This window comes from Macaca mulatta, chromosome 5 (assembly GCF_049350105.2).
Source record: "Macaca mulatta isolate MMU2019108-1 chromosome 5, T2T-MMU8v2.0, whole genome shotgun sequence".
Taxonomy (NCBI): domain Eukaryota; kingdom Metazoa; phylum Chordata; class Mammalia; order Primates; family Cercopithecidae; genus Macaca; species Macaca mulatta.
This window is the reverse complement of record NC_133410.1, coordinates 118,976,189-118,995,731: the sequence shown is the minus strand read 5'-3', so window position 1 is coordinate 118,995,731 and position 19,543 is coordinate 118,976,189. Positions and strand designations below refer to the sequence as shown.

General features: G+C 39.7%; 1 protein-coding gene across 2 annotated transcripts in view; it reads right to left on the bottom strand.

Annotated features, from left to right (window-relative positions):
* The window catches only part of MCUB (mitochondrial calcium uniporter dominant negative subunit beta), a 107,907-nt gene that overhangs the window by 3,486 nt on the left and 84,878 nt on the right, over nucleotides 1–19,543 (bottom strand). The window contains exons 3-5 of one of the 2 annotated variants that reach the window (XM_015139015.3): nucleotides 18,842–19,012; nucleotides 14,506–14,610; nucleotides 560–720 (exon numbers count right to left, since the gene is read on the bottom strand). In XM_015139015.3, coding sequence (XP_014994501.3) covers nucleotides 560–720; nucleotides 14,506–14,610; nucleotides 18,842–19,012 — 437 coding nt within the window. The remainder of the gene's footprint in view (nucleotides 1–559; nucleotides 721–14,505; nucleotides 14,611–18,841; nucleotides 19,013–19,543) is intronic. The other variant, XM_028848668.2, reaches the window with a different exon arrangement.

Below are 19,543 nucleotides of genomic sequence, written 5' to 3'. Positions count from 1 at the left end.
CATTTAAATAAACATCACAAATGGGATTATAAGTCTAAAGAATGCAATTCTTTCCTTTGAAACAAACACATTTCCCCAGCTATCCCCCCAAATCAAAGTTATTGTTTCCACACCATTGATTAACTTTAGATGCTAGTTATTACCAACTTTCCAGCTGCAATTCTGTTAGGCGGAGTAAGGGCTCTGGGCCTATTCTCTAAAAAAGGAAAGGGAGGTAGGACTCCAGCTAGTGCTTCCCTGCTCATATGCACTTATTTACAGAGACATTACGACTGATCTCTGGAGAGGAAGCATGGCATAGAGTTTAAGATGGCAGCTCTGAACACAGGTCACGTGAGCTCAAGTCCAGGCTCTACATGTATTAGCGATATACCTCTGTGGCTCAGTTTCCTCATCTGAAAAAATGAGGAAGATAGAAGTCCTGAACTTACAGGTTGTTCGTGAGGAGTAAAGGAGAAAATTAGCATATGGAAAGCATTCAGAAAGATGCTCACATGAGGAGCACTCAATAAACACTAGGTATTATTTTCAAATATGCTCAACCGTGATGCTTCCTAACCTCTTCAAGGGGCTGCAGCTGTTCCTTCAGGTGGTCAATTTTCTCCAGTAAATGGTGCTCTCTCTTTTTCTGAGACTCTTCTAAATGCAAGATTGTAAATAGTCTATGAGCCAAGGATTTCATGTGTTCCATCTCAGCAGTGTGCTCATTACTTGGTTTTTCTGAGAAAAGACACAAGGGAAACAAGCCAGTCACCATATTGTTCCTGCAGGGTGTGTAAGTCTTTCTGTCCCCAGTTCTCTTTCCAAATATTATTTTAGGATCCACAGGGTAAGGAAGCTGGTGTACAAACATGTAAACAAAGGTGTAATATACATTTCAAAAGCAGTTCAAGAGTATGTTCTTTTCAACAAAGAGTGTCACAGTAAACAACAAAGTGTGGATCTGAAAGGCAGTTCATATACAAGGTAAAAAAAAAAAAAAGTCACCAAAAAACATGTCACTTTGGCATAAGGATTATTATGAGCTGAAGGCAACTGAAAATAAGCAGACACAAGAAAGGCTCTCTGGCCTCTCCCTATTTGCCCAAAAGCAGGACACAAATTTTACAAAGACCCCTCTACCAGAAAGAACAAAGGTAGATCACCAGAGACAACTTTAGACTCTTTTCAGCTTAGAGATTGCACCAGAGGAATCTACATGACAAACTTTAGTAGCTTTTAACTACCTTTAACCAACTTATTTGCTCTTCCACAATCTGCTGCCCCCAGAGATTCAAGGCCCTTTTCCTTTGTCTTGTCACAACTCTAAAAATGTATTGTTCTTTGTAGAAGATGCTCTGTCAGCTGAGGTTCAGAGCCACCTCTTTGAGAATTACTCATTCCTTGGATACCTCCCATGTGTCTATGAAACATACACATTAATAAGCTACTGTTTGATTTTTTGTTAGTAATCTCTCTTATTACAGGGGTCCATCCCAGCTAAGAACTAAGAGTAAAGGGAAAATTATTTTTCAACTCTTACAGGAATTACGGTTTCAGAGTTTTTAATATAAAGTTCTCTTGATTATAGACTTCCCTCATCCCACCTTCTCTATGGGTTTATAAGGTCCATATAAAATTACGCTCAGCCTATGAGAAGTCCCTCAGATTGATACCTTTCTGAGAGCTGTAATTGTTCATTCTCACTGTAAGAAAACGTGAGGGAGGACAAGGTGAGAGGAAGGGAAGATGGACCTTCCCACCAGGTAGCAGCAAACAACTGCAGAAAAGAGAGACGTGTGTCTAGAGTCGGTATCAGTCCAGTGAGTTTTCCAGTTTGTGTCAGTAGTCCGGAAGTTATCAGTTGTTTGTGTCAGTAGTCCGGAAGTTATCAGTTGTTTGTGTCAGTAGTCCGGAAGTTATCAGTTGTTTGTGTCAGTAGTCCTGAAGTTATTTTTCTTCCATCATTACCCAATTCAAGACTGTTCTAGTCTTTACCCTCTTCCATAGTCTAGGCTATAGCTGCCATAGAGGGGTGAAAGCTAGGTGGTCCCTTTTAGGCTTTGAGATCTGTAGAAGAGTCAGAGTCCTTTTGTTAATGAAAAGTGTATTGGTACGTAAAAGATCTATATACAGAGAAAAGGCATAGATGGGACAAAATTTTGTCCAAAACCGTGGAATATATACCAAAGATAGACAAAGCTGGGCACTAAAACAGCAAGGGTAAATTTTATTAATAACTATTGCAATAGGGTCCAGCGTGAACCGAACTCAACTTCAATTTGTGCAGAGATGACTGTTTTAAAGAAAGAATGACAGAATAGGCAGGATGAACAGCAGGGGCTTGAACAGAGTCAGGGAAATGAAAATTTACAAAAAGTGGATAGTTGGTTAATGTTACTGGGCCATATGGGTTTAATTGGTAACTATCCAGAAGAGAAATAAACTTCTCATATCTTATGACAGGATGCAAGTCAGAGCCAGGCACCCACTGGTTGGGAGTAAGAGTTATGTCCTTGAACATTAGCATTTCAAAGAGAGACTCCCAAGAGAGGACAGGTCTGGGTGATAAAAAATTTATACCCCCAGGCCAGGTGAGGTGGTTCACGACTGTAATCCTAGCACTTTGGGAGGTCGAGGTGGGTGGATCACCTGGGTTCAGGAGTTTGCGATCAGCGTGGCCAACATGGTGAAACCCCATCTCTACTAAAAATACAAACATCAGCTGGGCATTGTGGTGCACACCTGTAGTCCCAGCTACTCGGGATGCTGAGGCAGGAGAATTGCTTGAACCTGGGAGGCAGAGGTTGCAGTGAGCCAAGATTGCACCATTGCAATCCAGCCTGGGCAACAGAGAGACACTCTGTCTCAAAAAAAAAAAAAAAAAAAAAAAAAAAAAGTTCTGGTGAGGGCTCAGAAGTTCTTTGCAAGTCCATAACAATAATGGTGTTTATTCCAGCTTCCAATAAGATATTCCTCATTTCAAAGAGCTTATCAGATTGGCCTTTACCATATATATATTTTTGGATTTTTAGTAGAGACAAGGTTTCACCATGTTGGCCACACTGTTCTCAAACTCCTGACCTCAAGTGATCCACCTGCCTCAGCCTCCCAAAGTGCTGGGATTACAGGTGTGAGTCACCACGCCCAGCCTACCATCGATATTTCTACCAACATTCTGATCATGACCACTTAAGTAAATCTCTAAAAACGTTCAGACTTCCTGCAGCTATTCTCTTCCGAGCCCTTATCAGAATTGTCCTTAACACTCTGTTCATGGCAATATAGGCTATTTCTAGTTTGCTCTTCCAAACTCTTCCAGCCTTTGCCCATTACCAAATTCCAAAGCCACTTCCACCTTTTCAGATATTTCTTATAGCCCCACTCCTGGTACCAATTTTCTGTCTTAGTCTATTTTCTGCTGCGACAGCAGAATATCACAGACTGGGCAACTTACAAAGAACAAAATTTTATTTCCTCACAGTTCTAGAGTCTGAGAAATCCAAGACCAAGGTGTTGGCATATCGGTGAGAACCTTCTTGCTGCATCATCCCATGGCAAAAGGGAGGCAGAGAGAAAGCAAGTGTGTATGCGCAACAGCACAAGAAGGGGCCAAACTCATCCTTTTGTAAGGAACCTACTGCCATGATAACCTCTCCAGTGAAAATGGCATTAATCTATTCATTAGGGCAGTGCCCCCGTGAGCCAAACACCTCCCAATACACCTCACATCCCAACACTACAACACTGGGAATCAAGTTTCCAACACATCAACTTTGGGGAACATACCCAAAGTACAGCATTGCTCTAAAGATGACGTTCTATGGCTTATTGACCTATCACCAGGTTTTGGCTGGAATAAACAGTAAATTTTCCAGATGGTACTGAGCTTTCTCAGACAGGCATTCTAGGAAAACCAGAGTTGTCATCCAAACAATGTGGCCTTGAGCTATTAGAAACTATGCAAATGTTCATTCAAGTCTCTTAGTGTGTGTGGTGTGAGGGGGGCAATGTTGACAACATTTGTGCTGAGAGTTTACAGTTTTTATAGGCCATGGTTAACGCCTAGTTGAGAAGAGGGTTCTGAGGAACCTGACTGAAGTTTAGTCAAGGTGAGAGTCTTTGTCAAGTGGCATGAAATGTTTATCTGAGTTCAACACTGAGTGCCCTTGGCTGCCACCACAGAATTCATGTGTTACACTACCAACCTAAACTGACTCATAATATTTGTCTGTGGCACCTCCTAATAAAGGCCAAAAATGAGAGATAATTATTATTTTCCTTTTCTTCAGAAGCTTATTTCTCATACATGTGTCTTCCGTGTGAACTTAATTTTCATACCCCAAATTTTCAAATCCAAATTTGCAATGTATTAGGAATATTTTAGTTAAATGGAATTTAAGTAACTTTTTGGAAAACTCCAAATTTGTAATTTTATAAATTTCATTTTCAGTGAATCCAGTATGATTCCTCTGCCATTGTTTTCCTTCCAACTATACCTGCTGTGTCCCTGTTTACTTCACACTCTGAGACTTGGCAAGTCTGATACAGTTTTCATAAGCTGAGGTTCCAGGGAAACCTGGGCTCACTGACCTCCCATCTCCAGGGAGGCTTCTACCCTAGGAGCTCAATTCCAACAAACAGCCCTTCCAGGCAGCAAGCGGGGTTTTCTAATGAGCAGACAGGAGTGGGGAGGTTGTGCTTTATCCCACGTGGACCTAAGGCTTATGGTCCATGTGGTGGTTTGAGGGTTAGGAAGGTCATGTAGAGCAACGGGATGGCCTGTAAACATCTTTTTCCACTTGTTTGTTCATACATGCAACCCAAAGAACAGCAAGTGAAAGACCTTCCAGGGAGTTAGGAACTCACTGGACATGAAAGTTGTGTAATATCTTAACAGGGATTTCCACTTCTATATTTTTCAATTTCTGTCACCCTCTCTTTGAAGTTAAATACTGCCCTGATGTTAAAAGAGAATTCAGAATGGAAGAAAGTCAGTGTTGAAATAAGTGATTCATTTTAACTTCTTTATTCTTCTTTGTATTTGAAAATCCCATATAATGTTCAAATATACAATTAAAATTTTTAAAAATTATTTTTATTTGAGGGGTCCTCAAAGAAATGGCTGACAAAAGTGACAGGACATGATAGTTGGTACAAGATCAACCTGGATCATATTTCTATACCAAAAAGTAAGAAAGTACTTACAACAAACGGAGGAGAGGGAGTAAGTGACAAAGACAGAGGAGTCACTGGTGTTCAAACTGTACACTGTATGGCTAGCTGGAGCTGCTTCAAGCTGGAGGACTTTTTTAAAAAGCAATTTCTTACTTAAATTCCTTCCCTGTTGATGGCTCTTGCCTCATCTAGAATTTGGCTGCAAAATGATGATTTTCCACCTCCAGAAACTCTCCCACATTTACCAGTAGATGCTCAGCACCTCACTGTAAGTAAGAGCCTTCTATTATTTGTTGATCTATTTATTTTATTACCAGTTTATTAAGGCATAGCCTTATGAATTTCTTCCTCCTACCCTTAACAGTGTGTAATTATAGCTTACTGGGAGAAGACGCCTCAGAAGCCAATACTAGCTGGAATTCTTAAACTGTAATTGGTGAATTGCTGGACACTCAGTGTGAACTAGCATTGAAGGAAAAACTCCCACACTTTCATGAGTTTTATCTCCTGGAACCTTACCAGGTTCTCACAGTGAAGATCAGAGATCAGAGGAAAATACTGTCTCTGCTTTGGGCAGGAGGAAAGGAAAAATAACCATTCTGAAATAGCCCTGAGCACATGTCCTCCATAATGGGAAACTACTTTACCAGAGCCTTATCTGACTTGGAGAAAGGGCAATTAGTCAACTACAGACCCCTCTAGCCTTACTGCCTCATACAGGAGAATAAAAGAGGCTAAACTCTTGTAAAGATTACAGTCTAGAGGCACAGGCCCAGTGAAAAAGATATATATTTAATGATAAGATTAGGCTAGGCGCGGTGGCTCACACCTGTAATCCCAGCACTTTGGGAGGCCGAGGCGGGTGTATCACGAGGTCAGGAGATCGAGACCGTCCTGGCTAACATGGTAAAACCCTGTCTCTACTGAAAATACAAAAAATTAGCCGGGCGTGGTGGCGGGTGGCATGAGAGTGGCGTGAACCCAGGAGGCAGAGTTTGCAGTGAGCTGAGATCACACCACTGCACTCTGGGCCGGGTGATAGAGCGAGAGTCTGCCTCAAAAAAAAACCAAAAAACAAAAACAAAAAAAAACAACAACAACAACAAAAAAGATTATAGAATGATTCCTCTCCTCAATATCTTACCACTACATTAACAGGGCTCCAGTTTTATACAAGGCACAGATTCTATTTGAGAAAGAATTTATAGGGAAACCCCCAAAACATCAGGAAAAACAAAAATAAGGACACTAGAGGAAAGCCTGATACCTACAGCTACAGCAAACATTAAACATCTAACTCCTAGCCACATAAAACTTCACACTAAAGACCTATTCAGTTCAGTTTCTATTGCCTGATACCTCATGTCTAGCTTTCAGCAAAAAATTTAAAGACAAGCTAAAAGGCAAAGAAAAAAACAACAACAGCCACAGTTTGAGGGGACAAGACAAGCATCAGAACCAGGCTCTGATATGGCAGAAATTTTGGAATTATCGGAGTACGATAGTAAAGCAACTATGATTAAAGGCTCTAATGGAATGAGTATACAATATGCAAGAACAGATGAGTAATGTAAATGGAGAGCTAGAAACTTAGAAAGAACCAAAAGGAATTGCTAGAAATAGAAACCACTGTAACAGAAATGAAGAATGCCTTTGATGGGCTCATCAGTAGACTAGACACTGGGGAGGAAAGAATCAGTCAGCTTGAGGTATGCCAACAGAAACTTCTCAAACTGAAAGTCAAGGAGAAAAAATAATGGGAAAAAAAAATCTAACAAAATATGTAAGAACTGGGACAATTGCACAAGTGTAACTTAGGCATAATGGGACTACCAGAAGAAGGAAAAAAGAGAGAAAGGAAAAGCAGCAATATTTGAACTAATAATGGCTAAGAATTGTCCAAAAGAATATTGGTGGCTGGGCGCGGTGGCTCAAGCCTGTAATCCCAGCACTTTGGGAGGCCGAGACGGGCGGATCACGAGGTCAGGAGTTCGAGACCATCCTGGCTAACACGGTGAAACCCCGTCTCTACTAAAAAATACAAAAAACTAGCCGGGCAAGGTGGCGGGCGCCTGTAGTCCCGGCTACCCGGGAGGCTGAGGCAGGAGAATGGCGTAAAAACCCGGGAGGCGGAGCCTGCAGTGAGCTGAGATCCAGCCACTGCACTCCAGCCTGGGCGACACAGCGAGACTCCGTCTCAAAAAAAAAAAAAAAAAAAAAAAAAAGAATATTGGTAATGGCCAAAATGATAGTTTGAGATGAAAAAAAAGCTCTCTTTAAGAAAGAATTAAGACTTCCAGTTTCCTGTCTGACATAAAAAACTCAAAAGTTGTCACTCCATCCTAACAAGTAATAAATGGCTGAGTACAATGAAAATCAACAACTCTTCTTAGATGCGTAAGAAAACTAAAGTTAGATGGAAAATTGCTGTCCCCAAAATTGAAGAGATAGATAAATACAGACAATGACAACTTAACGAAGCAGAGACTCATGAGCAGAAATCTGCAAAGAATCAGTACCAGGGTAGGAAAACCTGAACTGCAACCGACAAATTGCTGGAGGCTCAGCCTGGACAACTCTTGAAAACACTCCAGGGAGTCCCACAGGTGGGGGCATTCCCACCCTTTTGTGAGTTTCACTTCTGGGAGTTCTACTAGGTACTCACAGTGAAAATTGAAGAAAAATCTCCTCCTTCTGGCAGCAGGAAAGGAAAAGCAGTCATTTTGAAATATGCCAGAGAATTCTGTTCTTTCTTTTTTTTTTTTTTTTTTTTGGTGAGACGGAGTCTCACTTTGTTGCCCAGGCTGGAGTTCAGTGACATGATCTTAGCTCACTGCAGCTTCCGCCTCTTGGGTTCAAGTGATTCTCCTGCCTCAGCCTCCCGAGTAGCTGCGATTACAGGCGCCTGCCACCATGCCCAGCTAATTTTTCTGTTTTTAGTAGAGACAGGGTTTCACCATGTTGGCAGGCTGATCTCGAACTCCTGACCTAGTGATCCCCCCTCCCTCGGCCTCCCAAAGTGCTAGGATTAAAAGCGTGAGCCACCGCGCCTGGCCAAATTCTGTTATTCTTAACAAGGACTGTCCACAAGGTAAATTATTTTCCCAGAGCTTAACTAATTGGGATTTCATTACAGCTTAGTTAACCTAGGGGAAAAGAAAAACTCAACTTCAGCACCCTGTAACCATCCTATCCCACCTAAGGCGGTGGAGGGTGGGGGAAGCACTGAGAAGCACTTGTGAAGTTCACAGTCCAGGGGTACAGGCTCACTGAAAGACTGAGACCTAATCCCCTTAATCACAGGACTACAGAACACTTCCCCTCCATACCTTACTTTATCACTATATTATACAAGGCTTATTTACTGCCGTTCCCTTTATCCAGTATATCATATCCAGCTTTTAACACAAAATTACAAGACTTACTAAAAGGCAAAAAACACAGTTTGAACAGACAGAATAAGCATCAGAACGAAAGCCAGACATGGCAGGAACGTTGGAATTATCAGACTAGCAACTTGAAATAACTACAAATAATATGCTAAGGAATCTACTAGAAAAAGTAGATAACATGCAAGAACAGATGGGTAATGTAAGAAGACAGATGGAAATTCTAAGAAAGAATTCAAATAAAATGCTAGAGATGAAAAGCATTGTAACGGAAAGGAAGAATGCCTTTAATGGGCTTGTTAGTAGATGAAACACAGCTGAAGAAAGAATCGCTGAGCTTAAGGATATTTCATTAGAAACTTTCAAAACTGGTAAGCAAAGAGAAAAAAGACTGGGAAAAAAAAAATAACCAGAACAGAATATTCAAGAACTTTAGGACAACTACAAAAGGAATAACATGTATGTAATGAAAATACTAGAAGGAGAAGAAAGGAAGGAACAGAAGAATTATTTGATTAAAGACTGAGAATTCCCCCGAAACTAATGTCAGATAGCAAACCACAGATCCAGGAAGCTCAGAGAACACCAAGCAGAACAAACGCCAAGAGAAAACTACACATAGGTATATCGTTTTCAAAGTGCAGAAAATCAAAGATAAAGAAAATAATTCTTAAAGAAGCCAGGGACAGCGGGGGAACCCTTAGCTATAGCAGAGAAAAAAAGAAATTAAACCTGACTTCTCTGAAATCATGCAAGCAAGAAGTGGGATAAAATATTTAGTGTTGAGAGGCAAAAAAAAAAAAAAAAAAAAAAAAAAGGCCTAAAATTTGGTACCCTGTGAAATTATTCTTCAAAAGTAAAGGAGAAACAAAGATATTTTCAAACAAAATTTAGTGAATTTGTTGCTAGCAGGCCTGCCTTGCAAGAAATATTAAAAGAAGTTCTTCAGAGAAAAGCAAGATGATAAAGGTTGGAAATTTAGCTCTACAGAAAGAAAGAGAATCAGAGAGGGAATAGTAGAGGTAAAATAAAAACCTTTATTTTTATTATTTTTAACTGATCTACTAGATAACAGTCAGTTCAAAAGAATAATGCTAACACTGGTTTTGACTATGTATGCTTGGTATACCTATGCTTACGAATCACTGAAATGAACGACAGCCGTGAGACAAGGGGCATGAGGGAGGAATTGGGATTTTTTTTTTTTTTTTTTTTTTGAGACGGAGTCTGGCTCTGTCACCCAGGCTGGAGTGCAGTGGCGCGATCTCGGCTCACTGCAAGCTCCGCCTCCTGGGTTCACGCCATTCTCCTGCCTCAGCCTCCCGAGTAGCTGGGACTACAGGCGCCCGCCACCTCGCCTGGCTAGTTTTTTGTATTTTTTAGTAGAGACGGGGTTTCACCGTGTTAGCCAGGATGGTCTCGATCTCCTGACCTCGTGATCCGCCTGTCTCGGCCTCCCAAAGTGCTGGGATTACAGGCTTGAGCCACTGCGCCCGGCCGGGATTTTTTTTATTATAAGGTATTTGCACAGCCGTGAAGCAGTATAATGTTATTTGAAACTGAACTTGCAATAGTTGTAAATGTATATCGCAAACTCTTAGGCAACCACTAAAAAAAGAAGTATAAATAATATGCTGGAAAAGGAGAGAAAATGAAATATACAGAATGCTCAATTAAAAACCAAAAAAGGCAGAAAAAATGTGGAAGACAAAAACAGGAAAAAAAAACCCAACAATGGCAACAAATAGAAAACAGTAGCAAATACGGTAGATATTATGTATATCAGTAATCAATTTGAATGTCAATGGCCTAAATGAACCAATCAAAAGATAGAGCTTGTCAGAGTGGATCAAAAAACCAGATCCAACTATGTATTGTCTATAAGAAACCCACTTTAAATATGAAGACACATATAGATGAAAAGCAAAGGGATGAAGAAAGATATACTATGCTAACACTAATAAAAAGAAAGCTGAAATAGCTATATTAATTTCAGGCAAAACAGACATTAGAGCAAGGAAAGCTACCAGGAGTAAAGGGAGACATTACATAATAATAAAAGGCCAATTCTCCAAGAAGACATAACAGTTCTTAATGTGTATGCTCCTAACACAGCATCAAAGTTCATGAGGCAAAACAAAAACTAACAGAACTACAAGAAGAAACAGATGAATTCACGTTTACAGTTGCAGACTTCAACATTCCTCTGTTAGAAATGGACAGATCTGCCGAGCAGAAAATCAGGAGGTATACAGTTGAACTCAATAGCACCATCAATCAACTGAGATAAATGTGACATCTATAGACTATCCAAAAACAGCAAAATACACATTCTCAAGTTCACATGCAACATCTCATTAAGAGAGATCACACTGAAGGCTATAAAACTCACATGAGTAAATGTAAAAAAAGAAAAATACAATGTATGCTTTCGGATCTCAGGGGAATTAAAATAAAAATCAATAACCCAAAGATAGCTGGAAAATCCCAAAATACTTAGACATGGGTCAAAGAAGAAATCACAAGAAAAAAATTTAAAATATTTTAAAATAAATGAAAATACAACTTATCAAAATTTATGGAAGGCACTGAAAGCAATGCTCAGAGGGGAATCTATAGCATTGAATACATATAATAGGAAAGAATAAACATCTAAAATTGGAAAATCTAAACTTATACTTTAAGAAACTAGAGAAAGAGGAGCAAATGAAATGAAAAGCAAGCAAAAGAAAAGAAATAATAAATATTAGAGTAGAAACCAATGAAATCGAGAACAGAAAATCCATAGAGAAAAATCAGTGATGTTAAAAGCTAGTTCTTTGGGGAAAAAATCAATTAAATTGATAAACTTCTAGCCAGGTTAATCAAGAAAAACAAGAGAGACAACAAGTTATTCATGTTAGAAATGAAATGAGGGCATTTAACTACAGATCCCATGGACATTAAAAGGAAAATAAAGAAATACTATGAACAACTCTATGCCCACAAATTCAATAACCTAGATAAAATAGATTAATTCTCTAAAAGGCACAATCTGTCAAAACTCACACAAAAAGAAATAGACAATCTGCATAAGCCTATACCTATTAAGCAATTGAATCAATAACTAATAAACTTCCAAAACAGAAAGGACCAAGTCCAGATAGATTTCCTTGGTGAATTCTACCAAACATCAAAGGAAGAAACTGTATTAATTCTCTACAATCTCTTTCAGAAGACAGAAGCAGAGGGAATACTTCCTAACTCATTCTATGAGGCCAGCATTACCTTAATACTAAAACCAGACAAAAACACTGTAAGAAAACAAAACCACAGACCAACATCTCTGGTGAATATAGACACAAAAATCCTCAGCAAAATAATAGCAAATAAAATACAACAATGTCTAAAAAGACTGCTACACCACGTCTAAGTGGGATTTATCCAGGTATGCAAGGCTCAATATTTGAATATGAATTCATGGAATCCATCACATCAACAGACTAAGGAAGAAAAATCACATGATCATATCAATAGATGCAGAAAAAGCATTTGACAAAATCCAACACCAATTCACAATGAAGACTCTCAGCAAACCAGGAACACAAGGCAATTTCCTCAACTTGTGAAAGACAATGAGAAAGCAAGTCATAGCCTGGGAGAAAATATTTGCAAAAGACATACCTGATAGAAGACTGTTATCCCAAACATACAAATAGCTCAAAAGAAAATGAACAACCTGGTCACAAAATGGGCAAAGATCTGAAAAGACACCTCAACAAAGAAGACTTATATGGCAAATAAGCATATGAAGAGATGCTCAACATCATATGTCATTAAGAAACTGCAAATTAAAACAATGACTACACACCTACTACAGTGGTGAAAATCACACCCAAATCACTGATATCACCAATTGCTGGTAAGGATATGGGGCAACAGGAATTCTCATTCACTGCTGGTGGGAACACGAAATGGTACAGCCACTTTGGAAGACAGCTTGACAGTTTTACACAAAACTAAACACTCTTACAATATGTGCCAGCAATCCTGCTCCTGGGTATTTAACCAAATGATTTGAAAACCTATGTGCAAACAAAAACCGGCACATGTGTGTTTATAGCAGCTTCATTCATAATTGCCAAAACTTGGAAGTATCCCAGATGTCTTTCAGTAGGTGAATGAATAAACTGTGGTACATACAGATAATGAACTATTATTCAGCCCTAAAAGGAAATGAGCTAACAAGCTCTGAAAACACATGAAAGAAACTTAAATGCGTATCACTAAGTGAAATAAGCCAATCTGGCCTTCCTCTTCACTTTCTTCTTTACTACTGCCTCCTATCTCCTCCCTTATCACTCCCTTTTCTTCTCTTTCCTCTCTCTTCCTTTCCCCCTTCTTCTTTCCCCTCTTGCCTTTCTCCTTTTTTTCTTCCCACTCTCCCGCTTTTTTCACTTCTCTCTCCCACTGTTTAGTATTTTCCCTGTTGTATCCCCTTTCTTAAATATCCTGTTTTCTCTTCCCTAACTCTCTCATGTCCCTGGCCCTACTCCCATGCGCCCCCACCTCTGCCAAAAAGAAAGAAGTGAATATGAAAAGGCTATACAATCGGCCCTTCTTATTTGTGGGTTCTGCATCCGTGAACTCAACCAACCACGGATTGAAAATATTTGGAAAAAAAATCCAATAAAAATTAACAATACAACAACAACAAAATGAATGAAAAATGAATATAGTATAACAACCATTTACACAGCATTTACACTGTCTTAGGTATTATAAGTAATCTAGAGATTTAAAGTATATGAAGGGAGTATGTAGGTTATATGCACATATAACATTTTATATCAGGGCCTTGAGCATCCTTGAATTTTGGTAGAGTTTGGTAGAGTTTGCCTGGCCCTATTCTGTGTAATTCTTAATGTCATAGTCAGGTTCTTGAAAACTGCAACTTTAAATGAAACGACTATAAGGAAACCAATTTTACCACAGGCTAATTGATATAAGCAAGAGTTAGGTTCTTACAGCATATTTCTGGTCATAAAAACATCACCAAACTTCTAAAGAAAGACCCAAGACACTTTTAATGTTAAACATTAAAATAAATGTAAGCTATATATACATTTAAGAAAGATTAAAACAAGATAATTATTTGCATTATATACATTAATGATGAATACATGTAGTTCTACATTTGTCACAATCCACAGACTGTATACCACCAAGAGTAAACCGTAATGTAAATTATGGACTTTGGGTGACAATGATGTGTTCGTGTGTTCACCAATTTTAACAAATATACCAGTCTGGTGTGGGATATTGATAGTAAGGGGCATGGGGTGAAGAGAGCATAAGGGAACTCTCTGTACATTCTGCTCAATTTTGCTTTGAACCTAAAACTGCTTTAAATAATACAATTTATTTTTTTAAAAGATTTAAGAGCCATACAACCATATATACTTAAATTCTTGATTTTCAGGTCTACCTCTCTCTTAACCCAATAATATCGGATTAAGCATTTAAGATCCTAAAGTAAAATCTTGAAAGTCTAAAAAGAGTATATGGGACTAAAAGCCCTGCTAGGCAACTGTAGGTGATCACTTATACCCCTGCTGGAAAAGCTTAAACACTGGTTTTCCAAAGGCTTCTTGGTCATCTGATAAATTTAAAAGATTCTTAACATAAACTGTGCTCCCTCTAAAAACCTCACAGCTAAAGGTAAAAGTGAAGATACCAGCCTGGGCAACACAGGGAGACTCAATCCCTAAAAAAACATAAAAAAATTAGCCAGGCATGGTGGTGCATGAGGGCAGTCCCAGCTACTCTGGAGGCTGAGGTGGGAGGATTGTTTGATTCTAGGAGTTTCAGGTTACAGTGAGCTATGATGACGCCACAGTACTTCAGCCTGGGCAACAGAGCAAGTGAGAATGCATCTTAAAAAAATAAAAAGTAATAGCTGGATAGCTGTGTTTCTTACCTCTCTTTGGACACTGTACATCATATGCTATTTTATTAATGACAAGTTTAAAATCATTCATTAGCAAAATATCCATCAAGGTAGAAGCTGAAATCTTGTTGCCATCTGAAAGAAAAACATCATGCAAGAGTATGTCTTTGTTTTAGAACAGTAAGAACAATTTTCCAACACACAGAAAATTACTAACCCAGGTCTGTACAATATAATAGTGGACATTTACTTTTTGGGGGGTGTCCCCAAACCCAAACCCATTTCCCATTGAGGGGAATCCTCCTTTGTTGCTCTACCTCCCATTTCCTTGGACAAAATGGAACAGGCAGGCACTCCCTCTCCCACCTTGTCAGCTGTGCTGGAATCCAGGTAATACCCTTGCTGAAACTGCATCTGCGGAGGGTCATGCAAAGGTTCAGGGGAGGTGGAAACCCTTCACAGCAAGGCCAGAGCAGTGGCGGGGGACAGTGTTGGGGGTGGGGTGGAGTGTAGGCAGCAGAGCCCATCAGGTGGTTCCTGGGCTAACCTGGTCTCTGCTCCTGTCTTCTCTTAGTTCCTGCCCTCTTCTGAGCCTGTCTTCTGTCACTTCCAGCAAGAGAGCCTGTTGACATACTCCTCTGTTTAGCCAGAGTCCATTCTGCTGCTCACAGCCAAGCTTCTTCTGACTGGCACATGCAGGCATAAGGGTGTAACTATTTAAAAGCCTGCCTTTCTCTTTTTAATTATTAGAGGTAACTGATTTGTGGTGGTTACAAATTTAGCCGCTAAATAGCACCACAAGCTATCACCGCATGGGCTCATCTCCCTTTCAAGCTTGAAAACAATGGAGAGGCAAACTCTCAAGGAGGCAAGGACAATAATGAGCGTTAATTATGCCTAAGAAATACATTGGCATTGTATGGTTTATTTTGTGGAGGGGGAGAGAGGCAGGAGAGATTCTAAAAGTAATTTCAAATATCCTAGGAGTATTTCAGGAAAAAAAAAAGGCTTGAAAAAATGTAACCACAATGTGCTTTGCACAGCTTCTCATAGAGCCTAGTTTTTGTTATATTTTAGAACCAAACTTTAATGTAATCCAGGTGTTAAGAAAGCAAACTCACTGAACAATAAGCAAAAAACTGGTGCTGGGTAGAGGTTTCTTTTTCTATCATTTTCTCTTCAGAATAGTTCACATATAATTACATGAAATTAGGTCCAGGAAAATGCTGGATGTGTATTTTCAAATCCTGGCCTGGCATTCATTTGGTTACATTCAACTGGAGCTATTTTAGCTACATTAATATGTGTGATGACAGGACTAACACTAGTAACATTCCGAAGAAACTGGCTGCTGCCTCCTGTCTGCCTCCCTGTAGTTCTTTTGTTCTAGAAAACTGCAAATCAAGTCTGCACCTGCGTCTGTTCCTAGAATTTGGCTGTTTGGGTTGCTGTTCATCAGTTGCAGTGAGATCATTTTCCAAAAAATTGCCAAATAATTCAACCCACACAATGGGCAAAACTTGACAAGCTTAGAACACTCTTTTCAAGCCCAAATTAAATGCAGGCAAATTCCACCCACAGAGTCTCTTAAAGAAAAAAAAATCAGCAACACACCAATCGCTTTATCTTTCCAAGTGTCATTTAAAAATTTACATGTAAATGACTTTAAACCAGCTACTTAAAATCTTACTATAAAAAGACATCCACTGAATATGATTTCTCAGTTGAAATACCACATTATCCTTTATACAAAGGTATGAATAGCAAAAGACTGATGTGAAACATTTTTAAGCACTAGTGATACAGTGTTAAATTTTTCACGTATTCTTGAGTATCAATTTAAACCCCCATAGGATGTTTGCACTCAGTCCAAAGAGTCCCTTTCCTCTAAGACTTCTATTCTCTTTGTGCTGTTTCAAAGCTACTAACCTTATTTTTAGAAATAAGCAGGGTAAACAGCTATCGTTGTTTTAACCTCTCTTATTTAATTCACTTCAATACTAATTGAGCACTTACCACTAGGCAAGTGCTGCTCAGTGCAACCCCTTCTGACTTCCAGGTTTGCATCTGCCTGCCCCTGGAAGCTCAGAGAGGCGGGCCCTGCTCCTGTGGAAAACGCCCATGGACATTCCAGCGTTCCTGTGCCTGGGGGGAACGTGTGTCTAGTTCAAGGATGAAATATTAGGAAGCCCATTGTGCCATAGGGCTAAAACCTTATTCTCTGATCCAGGTTTTAGCAGGAAGAAAGCACCCTTTCCAGCTAAATCTATAGTCCTAACAACAACCTACAGTAAGTGTTTCCTGATCTGCCCTTCCCCACCTCTCAGAACTCCTCCTTTCTCCCAGCTCCCACCTTTGTGGCCACTGTCTAGTAGGCTTCCACCTCAATGTAGTCTCACTGTTACCCAGGCTGGAGTGCAGTGGTGCCATCTCGGACCACTGCAACCTCCGCCTCCCATATTCAAGCTATTCTCCTGCCTCTGCCGCCTGAGTGTAGTTGGGATTACAGGTATGCAACACAATACCTGGCTAATTTTTGTATTGTTAGCAGAGAAGGGGTTTTGCTATGTTGGCCAGGCTAGTTTCAAACCCCTGACCTCAGGTGATCCACCCACCTCGGCCTCCCAAAGTGCTGGGATTACAGGCGTGAGCCACTGCGTGCGGCCCAGAGCTCTCCTCCCTCTACATGACTTCCTCCCTCATTTCCCCCAGGTCTTTGTGCAAATGTAATCTTATCAAGCCCACTCCTGCCCACATACATCTTCCACACTCTGCTTTATTTTTCTTCATAACATTTATTACTTAACATAATACATAATTTATCTTGTTTTTTTCTCCTCCTAAATATAAGTTCCATAAGGGCAGGAGTTTTTATGCCTTTTGTTCTTTGCACTACCTCTAGCATACAGAACAGTGCCTGACATATATTAGGTGCTCAATAAATATTTGTTGAATGAATCAATTAATCTCCATTTTCCAACTTCTCTAGCTATCCTTTAATTAATTTGGAACTTGGATAGGGAAAAAGTATGTTTATTTCCCTTTCAAAACTGCAGTAGTAATCGTGAACTTAAATAACTTTATTCTAAGTATTTAATATCATAATAAAATAATGCAAATTAATTTATCTACATTTGCAGCTGCTATAGTGGGACAGGGTAAATAATTCTTTATTCTATTTAGAAGCAGTTGGTCTAAGACCATTTTAGACTATGAGAACATAAAAGCTGTATTCTACAGTTTAAATGTCTAAATGATGACACACTTCTGGTTTTTTTTTTTTTTTTTTTTTTTTTTGAGACGGAGTCTCGCTCTGTCGCCCAGGCTGGAGTGCGGTGGCCGGATCTCAGCTCACTGCAAGCTCCGCCTCCCGGGTTCCCGCCATTCTCCTGCCTCAGCCTCCCGAGTAGCTGGGACTACAGGCGCCCGCCACCTCGCCCGGCTAGTTTTTTGTATTTTTTAGTAGAGACGGGGTTTCACCGTGTTAGCCAGGATGGTCTCGATCTCCTGACCTCGTGATCCGCCCGCCTCGGCCTCCCAAAGTGCTGGGATTACAGGCTTGAGCCACCGTGCCCGGCCATACTTCTGGTTTTTTAAAAAATGTATATTCTTCCTAAGAACTAATTCTTCCAAAAAATATACTGGACTGTAATTGCTTTATAACAGTGGTGAATACATGTTTTGTGTACTTTAATTATTCACTGGCTTATTTTAATAATTAAAACTGTACTTTGTTTTCTAATTATTCAGATTTTGCTGAGAATTGCACACTAATGCCTGTGCCACTAAGATTTTCTCATGAAAATCCTTTAAGGCTACGTTTATAAAATAAGTAACTGAAATTTACATTAAATTTATTTCGTTAATTTTTCATTCAATGAAGTTAAAACAGTTTTTTTTCTTTTTTTCTTGGGATGGAGTTTCGCTCTTGCTGCCCAGGCTGGAGTGCAATGGTGCGATCACAGCTCACTGCAACCTCTGCCTCCTGGGTTCAAGCGATTCTCCTGCCTCAGCCTCCCAAGTAGCTGAGATTACAGGTATGCACCACCACTGGTGGCTAATTTTGTATTTTTAGTAGAGACAGGGTTTCTCCATGTTGGTTAGGCTGGTCTCAAACTCCTGACCTCAGGTGATCTGCCTGACTCGGCTTCCCAAAAGTGCTGGGATTACAGGCATGAGCCACCACGCCAGGCCAAAACAGTTTTTTAAATAGTGTTGATGCACAAAAATGAAAGAATAAAGACCAACCATTTATTATCTAATGAATTAAACAATGTACTTCCTTCTAGAAAAGTAAAGAACCAAACAAGAGTTCAGGAGAGACAGAAACCCTGGGACAAAACTGTAAAATTATATACATATCTACCTGCTGTGAAGATGGCTGCAGTTTTGATGCCCTTATCTTCATTTTGTAGGTCCTGAAGGAATGAACCAACTGTTGACAACATTGGTTTCACTACAAATTGACAACGTTCTTTTCTAGATGGCAAGGTAAGTGTTACCAAGGGAAGGCCATGTCTATAATTAACTGTTATTTCTGTTAAGGAAAAAAAAGAAAAAATAAATGGGTAAAATTTACTTAAAAAAAAAAAACATAAATGCAAGAATTCTAGAAGGAATGCTCAAACATGAAATTCACACACCTCTGAAGTCCTATAAAAATTTGTATTGCTCCAATCATGCCTTCATTATACTACAGTTTACATATTCCCTACCATTCTATAACATTTTAGTGTAGCATGTACCACACTATTATCTCTTAAAGTCTTCCCAGGTGGCCGGCATGGTGCCTCATGCCTGTAATCCCAGCACTTTGGGAGGCTCAGATGAGTGGACTGCCTCAGCCCAGAAGTTTGAGAGTTGTCTGGGCAACATGGCAAAACCCCATCTCTATAACATATACAAAAATTAATCTGGTATAGTGGTGTACGCCTGTAGTTGCAGTTACTTAAGAGGCTGAGCTGGGACGATGGCTTCAGCCTGGGAAGCAGAAGTTGCAGTGAGCCAAGATCATGCCACTGCACTCCGGCCTGAGTGACAGAGCTAGACCCTGATTAAATGAAAAAGA